The sequence below is a fragment of the Echeneis naucrates genome, chromosome 21 (genome assembly GCF_900963305.1).
Source record: "Echeneis naucrates chromosome 21, fEcheNa1.1, whole genome shotgun sequence".
NCBI classification, from domain to species: domain Eukaryota; kingdom Metazoa; phylum Chordata; class Actinopteri; order Carangiformes; family Echeneidae; genus Echeneis; species Echeneis naucrates.
The window spans coordinates 12,112,800-12,120,867 of NC_042531.1; the positions used below are offsets into that span (position 1 = coordinate 12,112,800).

General features: G+C 39.9%; 1 protein-coding gene across 1 annotated transcript; it reads left to right on the forward strand.

Moving 5' to 3' along the window:
- Positions 1–691: 691 nt before the first annotated feature.
- Positions 692–8,017, forward strand: nme9 (NME/NM23 family member 9). The gene is made up of 17 exons (XM_029530896.1): positions 692–724; positions 839–896; positions 1,152–1,255; positions 1,352–1,423; positions 2,034–2,150; positions 2,745–2,826; positions 2,948–3,030; positions 3,128–3,220; positions 3,792–3,946; positions 4,465–4,661; positions 4,911–5,055; positions 5,137–5,244; positions 5,584–5,735; positions 5,848–5,992; positions 6,914–7,176; positions 7,381–7,473; positions 7,902–8,017. Exons 1-17 carry the CDS (start codon positions 692–694, stop codon positions 7,910–7,912), a joined length of 1,911 nt encoding a protein of 636 aa, XP_029386756.1. The 3' UTR covers positions 7,913–8,017.
- The last annotated feature ends 51 nt before the right edge of the window (positions 8,018–8,068 follow it).

The window sequence follows — 8,068 nt, forward strand, 5'->3', positions numbered from 1 at the left end:
CACTGTTTTTACAAGATTTATTCGATTTTTTTTTTTTTTTTGTGTGTGTGCGTTTAACTAATCTGTTGTATGGGCCCTTTTATGTTTTATTTTTTCTTGTACTGCTTTCTGCTATTTTAAAAAGGCAACTCAGTGGTAGGTTATCCATTTTGCTAATTTGAGTCACTGCAGGTTGTTGTAGGTTCTGTATTTTGGTGTAGCAGCCTATGGGTGCTGTGCATTGAGTATCACTTGGTAACAAAAATAATGATAATGAAAGTTTTATATATATATATATATATATAAGGCACTCTTTATATAAAAAAAAAACCAACAAAAAAGAAAACAAAAAAAGAGTGCATGCCCAAATGTGAAAACATCCTTGACCCCTACTCTGACAGTTTAAAAGTGGGGGCCTAGAAATATAGGCCATAATAATAGGATATAATGATAAAACATAGGATCCCCCTGCAGCCACATCTCGTCCCGCCACGCGTGATCTCAGGGCAGCTCCAGGAAGCGGAATTCGCCGTTGCTTAGCAACCGGGGAGCCAAACAAGCGCAGGAACCTGCTTCTGAGCAGTTTAACGTGACATCTTAGCACCTCCATATCGGCATTTCAGCCAATAAAACGCTTAAAAAAAAGAAAGAAAAAAGAATTCACACACATCTTTGCATTTCTTTCCTTTTTTTATATATACGGACCAATCAAATGGCGAGCAAGAAGAAAGAAGCGAGTCTGCAGGTTGGAAAACAAACACAACATGGCCCGCACACTGTGAGCACCAGGCATGTTGGATTTTTTTTAACATTCTTCATGAAATAATAAGAAAAATATGTGTTCAAATGTCCCGTCCAGGTGGCTATCACAAATCAAGAACAATGGGAGGAGATGCTTGCAACCCAAGGTTTAACAGGCAAGTTGTTTAGAAGTGAAAGTTTTAGCATCACAACAAGAACTACGTGTTAACTTGATAAAGCTGTGTAGTTTGGACTCTGATATTGTGACTGTGATTTTTTGTATGCTGCTGCCCCTCTGTGTTCACTGCAATAACTACAGATTGGATGTCTGTACTCCCCCCCCCCCCCCTCCACACACACACACACACACACACACCTTCCTTCTGCTTCTCTCTCACATGCAAACACACAATTTTCCTCATTCCTTCCAGTTGTAGATGTAAACCAGCGGTGGTGTGGTCCCTGTCGGGCTGTGGTCAGTCTGCTACGAAAAGTAAAGAACGAACTGGGTGATGAACTATTACATTTTGCCACAGTAAGTGCTCTGTGGAAAAAAAGAAAATGTAAACTTTTAATTCAGAGGTGAAATTGTGAGGAAGTGCCTAAATCTTTTTGTTTGCATGTGGCGTAGGCCGAGGCAGACAGCATTGATGCTCTGGAGATGTATCGGGGGAAATGTGAGCCCACTTTTCTCTTCTTTGGGGTGAGTGTGTGTTTGTATACTGGATGTGTATATATGTTTGTAAAATGTTTGTAGAGTAAATCTGCTTTTAAGGTTTTTTGCTTAGTAGAGTAACATACTCATAAAATACTCACAAGGAAATAAGACCAAGAGTAGCTAGAGATAAATATCTTGGCATTGTAGAGGAGATCAGGAGAAATAAATAATACTTTACCCTAATACTCAGTGCCTGTTTGGAGATAGAATTTACCTTTCTCAGAGTGAATTAAAGAGAAAACAGTCATACATTATATTGTACACATACTTAAATCTTGTGTTTTCCTTCATGAATAATGTGTAGAATATTGGATCACCGCCACAGAGGTCTTTACTGTAGGTATTCCTGTTTCTCAGGCCTATATCATTAGTGCCTTTGTGAATTATTGATCGATTTAATTATTTTTCTCAACACACCCTAATAATACTCACGCTAATGTTTATTTTTAACTCCCTATTATCACAATTGTGTTATTTAGCCTGTACTTGCTGTGGCAGTTTTATTTCTTTTGTGGCTTTTATAATCGAAGAATTATAATTACATTTAATGTGGAAATGGTCTCAAAAATGTAGGGTCTTTGTTTTGCCTAAACAGGGTGGCGAGCTGGTGGCTGTGCTTCGAGGGGCAAACGCTCCCTTGCTTCAGAAGATGATTGTAGAGGAACTGGCCAAGGAGAAATTGGCCCTGGAGCAAAATGTTGAACGCAAAGTGGTGAGCACTTCGACACACACACGTATACAGTCATAATAAATACAGTGACTGTTTTAATAACATGTCCTGGTAAACTGTAGCAGTGTGACAGAGATTCAGCATACAGAGTAAAGTGAAGCAGCTAAATGTAAATTTATTTTCCGTTTCCTACTGTGAATTATCAAAACATATTGTGCAATTGACAAAAGAAAAAGAAAAAGTATGTTAGGCCCAGATAGAAAGTGTGCAATGAGTTTTAAAATATCCTCAATGTACAGTAGAAACTGTACAGGCAACTAGAGACAATGTATACTGTTAAGTTGCAGCCAAATCATTTTGCTTTCTCATATAAAAGGAACCAATATTTTGAAAAATTTCCAAATATTCTCTGCTTCCAGATACTCAAGAGTCTGAGCATTTGCTGCTTTTCTTTGTGTTATATATTAGAAACTAAATAAGTTGTCTGTTTTTACAGCACAGGGTCAGATTTAAGGATTGTAAAATGATCAGCAGCTGCACTCTGAGTGCACTGTATATGCAAGTGCATAGAGAAAGCCATGTTTAGGTAAAGAGTGCTCTTTTTTTTTCTTTTTTTCTTTCGATTTTGTCTGACAGATTAAGGATGATGGTCTGGTGAATGATGAGAAGAAAGAAGAGGAGGTGCCTCAGCAGTCAGAAAAAGCAGAAAACATAATTGGTACAGTATACTCATATCTGCTATACATTTTTTTTGCTATTACTTTACCTCTGCATAACAGTGATTTTTGAATTTCATCAGCATTCCTGATCACCTCTTAAGCTGCTCTCCTCCCCTGTAGTTCCTCCAAGTAAATCTTACACAGTTGCCATCATCAAACCAGATGCTGTTGCTCATGGCAAAGCAAATGAGATCATTATGAAGGTACAGAGACTAACACTTCACTTTCTGAGAAGAAAAAAGTGTTTCACGCCTTCCTGCTGACATTTTTTCATTATGCTGACATGACTCCCCTGGCTAGATTCAAGATGCTGGGTTTCAAATTCTGGCCCATGAGGAACACACGCTTACCGAGGCTGAGGCTCAAGATTTTTACCAGCACAAAGCAGCAGAGGTATGGCGTAGTGATTAAATGAAACAGAAATAGACTCATTCCAGAGACTGACACCCCATTCAGACTGCTGATGGGTTCATTGTATGCTTGTCAGGTAGTGTGCACCATTGGAATTGAATCAATATTGTAATGAGAGAACAGTAATGGCTAGTGCAACAATCATTTCAATGAGTTTGCAATACATCAAAGATCCATCTGCTTCTCTGCACAGGACTCAAAATAAAGATGCTGTGAATGCAGAGTTTTTTATGCCTATTGAGCTGTTTATGTTGAGACTAAATGACTCAGACATATGAAATACATGTTGCCAGGTAAAGCAGGTATGCTCATTAAATCATAAAATTGTGCATAGCCTGTACTTCAAAAAAATGTGTTGTATATTCATTTTATAAAATAATTTATACTATTTCTTTCTCTCCACCCTCTGGATATACATGGTCTAAAAGGGCTTACTAAAATGAGGGACTCAAATCTGAAGCACAGCCTGGTCATGTGTTCATTATGTCGACATACTGTGTCTGTCTGCTCTTGTGACTCTGTGTGCTTGCGTGTCTGTCACGGTGATTCGTAGACTTGCTTTGAGGACTTGGTGCAGTTTATGTCCAGTGGTCCCTCCCATATTCTGATACTGTCTGAAGCAGAGGGCTCCACAAATGTTGTACCAGCATGGCGTGAGTTCATTGGCCCAGCAGACATAGAAGAAGCCAGGAGAGAAAACCCAGAAAGGTTAGTTCCTGGAAATTACGCATATGGTCCATTAATAAAAAAAAAAAAAAGGAGTTTAGAAAATGTATTAAAAAGTATAAGATGTGACACCTCTGGTGGCTTATTGTGACAGTGCATGCCATGTAAACGCAGCATCCTGAGTTTGAATCCTGCTAGAGACCTTTGCTGCAGGTTATTCTGCCGTCTTTCTGTCCCCCGTTTCCTGTTGGCCTCTCTGCCAAATAATAAATACAACAAAGGCATAGAAAATCGCAAAAAACTAAATAAAAACTGTTCTACTATGCAAAATATGAAGTTTGATGAAATTGTTTTTATTGTGTCTTTGTAAAAAGAGCACACATTTATTTACACACTGTTGATTGGAGCGGTGCAGAACAATCTCAGTCTGGAAAAGAGAATAAACAGCACATTCTCACTTGCTGTATCAGACCCACCCAAACATAATGCTTCTCTCTGGTTGAGCACCAGCCGAGTCACCATCTGCTCTCCCCTCCTTTCTCCTCCCTGGCTCCCTGCAGCTTGCGGGCACAATACGGCACACAGACACTCTTCAACGCAGTGCACGGTAGTGAGGACAGCGACCAGGCCAGCAGGGAGCTCGCCTTCTTCTTCCCCAATTTTAGGATGGCCTCAGTAACGGAGCAGGATGGGGAGGAAGAGCATGTGGAGAGGACACTGGCTCTAATCCGGCCTGATATTGCCAGAGAGAACAGAGGTGGGGCTCATGCCAAACACACAAACTCAAGTGCACACGTGTACAAGTACAGACACCCACATAAAGGTGATTCATATTACTGTAGTGGGACTGCACTATAAATGTTTCAGCAATTATGGCAGGAATGACACAGGAGTAGTCACATATTTGTTAAAGCATAACTGTGAGAAAAGACTAACTTTCATACAATAAAAGAAACTAGTTTCAATAATACTGTAAATAACATTGTTCTTATCTTTTATTCAATAGAAGGCATCCTGGCCCAAATTCACAATTCAGGTTTCACAGTGGCCCTGCAAAGAGAGGTGATGTTAACAGAGGAGCAGGTCAGACAGTTTTACTCCAAACATGTTGACCAGGACTACTTTCCTGCACTGCTGAAATGTATGACCAGGTAATTTACACATGCTCTGAAGAGATCTTTAGCAGAGTATGCTACTCCAAAATTTCATTCAACATATGGGTGTATTCACAGTGGGCCTGTACTTGCTTTGGCACTAGCCAGAAAAGGGGCTGTTGATCACTGGAGGAACATTCTTGGGCCTTTTGACGTAAAAACCGCCAAAGAGGAGAGTCCTTCTTGGTGAGTGATAAGTGGTTCTAATTATTCTCACAGTGAAATGAAAAGTCCCTGTGGTGTAATTAGCATCAGAAAAACATTTGTTTCGACTGCTAATCCACTTTACAGCTCACTCAAAAGAGCCTTCCTTCTTTTTAAACTTGTCAGCTTCCCTAAGTTACTACTGCAAACGCCCAAAAGGGAGCAAAGTCTTGGTTTTTTTGCACCAATATTCAACAATCACTTTTATTGTGCGCTCCCTCCATCTCCATTGGACCTTGTTCATCTTACTTTCTTAAAAATGTGACAAATGAATTGCTTAGTAATATCTGTATTTCTGGCCTTTGTACCATCATTACTCAGTCTGAGGGCCCAGTTTTCTGTGGAGAATGAGCCTATCAACCAGCTACATGGCAGTGCAAGCAATGAAGAGGCAGAACGAGAGATCAACTTCTTCTTCCCAAAACAGCGGACACTAGCAGTAATCAAACCTGATGCAATGCAGGAACACAGAGGTTCTTTGTGCTTATTTGGAACATTACAGAGATGTTCAGTTTTACTTTCTCTCATATTAATACACAGATAATGATAAGCTCTTTCGAATAGTCTGTCCATTTCCTCCAACAGAAAAGATTTTGGAGGAGATCCATGCCAGCGGTTTCTTTGTAACACAGTTGAAAGAGACAGTGCTGTCAACGGAAATGGCTGCAGAGTTTTACAAAGAACACAAGGAGAAACCTTTCTTCAACCAGCTGGTGGAGTTCATGTGTCGGTTAGTTTTCCCCCCACATACCTTCACAGGACTGCAGCAACATGACCACAGCAGACGGGCCCTCATCTCTGTTGCTGCTGCAAGTTTTAACAGCACTTTTAGCAGTAATCTTAGCAGCTTAGAATCAAGGCAGCCTCAGGCAAGTTGCTCGGAAGTCCATCTCAGTTTCATTCTTTGTTTCACTGCACATCTAAATTTTAGAGTTATCTTCCGCTCCGATTAGTCCCTTCAATTGCCTGTTACACAACTTCTCGGACACAACGGACAGAGAGAAGTGCGCAGCTGGGCATTTCAGCCAGGGAAACTACCTTTACTGTCACTATGCTTCAATATCAGCTCAGCTCGGCTTTATTTCACTTTTATGTTTGTTAGTAGTATTCTTTTTTTTTTTTTTTTTTTTACTAATTTCTGCCTTTATTAGAAAATAAGAGATGGACAGTGACAGGTAGCAAAGGTCAGGAGCCAGATCCAGGCCAGGGACATTGCAGGTTACATGAGTAATTGTCCTTAATCACTTGGTAACTAAAGACTCCTTCCTGTATTTGGATATTCTGACCATTGTAGAATTTCATTCATGTTTGTTTCCATAGCCAAGGAAACACATCCTGGCCCTTCAACGATTCTGTGGGTTATTTATTATCTTTTATCATATTTAACCTTATGTTGCTCAATATATATGCCTTTCTCAAAAGGAGACAAGGTGAACCCTGGTTGTATAAGTAAAAACAGCCAGTCAACTAAACGAATAAGAAAGTTAATCACTCTGGCATGTTTGAGAGGTGTTGAATGCAATGACAGGCAGTGAAAGGTTAAGGTTACCAACTCATGTGTCAACCCATCCAATACAATGCCATCACAGCCAGAGGTTTTCTTGAACTGATTTAATTTACATTTGCTTTGCTCTTTTTTTTTCCCCAAAAGGGGGCCCTGTCTGATGCTGGTGCTTACCAAAGAAAATGCAGTGGAGGAGTGGAGGGCTATGATGGGACCACCTGACCCTGACCAAGCCAAAACAACATCACCAAAGTCTCTGAGGGCCCGCTTTGCCTCCAGCATCCTCCACAACTCAGTTCATGGTGCCTCAAATGAGCTGCAAGCAGAGGAGAAGATCCATTTTATTTTTGGTGACATCTGCTCTGATGTAGAGCTCTGTGATGATGGAGAGTCTGACAGAATCATTTCAGGTAATCATATGATGTGTATGACATTTACTTCCATCTGTCACGCCATCTGGTTTCATATAAATAACAATTTTGTTCTGGTGTTTTGTTGTTTTTTTTTTTGGTTTGATGCTCTGCCACTGATGGAAATTATATTCCGGTAAGAAACGAGATAAAGTACTTCACATTTGAAATAAAATATTTGCAATTCTTATCAATTTGTTTCAGTTAAACAAATAGATGATGCTCCTGATGAAATCCCAGAAAGGCCGAGATCTGTAAATGAGAAAATGTCTGATAACCATCACAAACAACACAAAGGTATGCACTGGGTAAATCAATGGGGGTTTTAGTGATGCAACTAAAAGTCATGATCCACTATGTCCTAGAAACTGAGAGTAAGCTGGTTGCTACATCTCTGCAGCTCTGTTGTAGCTACAAATTCAAAGGGTTGAGGACGTTGTTTTTAGAGAAAAATTATGTCACTTATCGTAGTAAGCTGGAATGGTGATGTAATCTGTTCTCATAGCTTCTTGCTTCAGAGTGAAGTAAATCTTGAGCAGCTGCACTGTGGCAAATTCATTGTAAATCACCTCACGCATCACCTTATGGTCCCGTGGCTTCAAAATTCTGCTCCTGTGCATGTTCCTTGATGAATTTCAATTCATTCAATATACCTAATGCTTAACGGATTGGACAGATGTCTTTGTCATTTAGAAAAATTGACCTAATGATCCTTCATTTTGCAGGCGACCTGTAGTTCAACTCCCTGAGTCCAGGAGAGACTGAGGATCTGGTGCACTCAAACTGAATTGACTTCAGATTATCTCTTCCAATATAGGCTTTTCTTAAGCATCATGGCTACAACACAGTGTGTAATTCTATATATTATGGCAAACAAAACTAATTTGTCTGC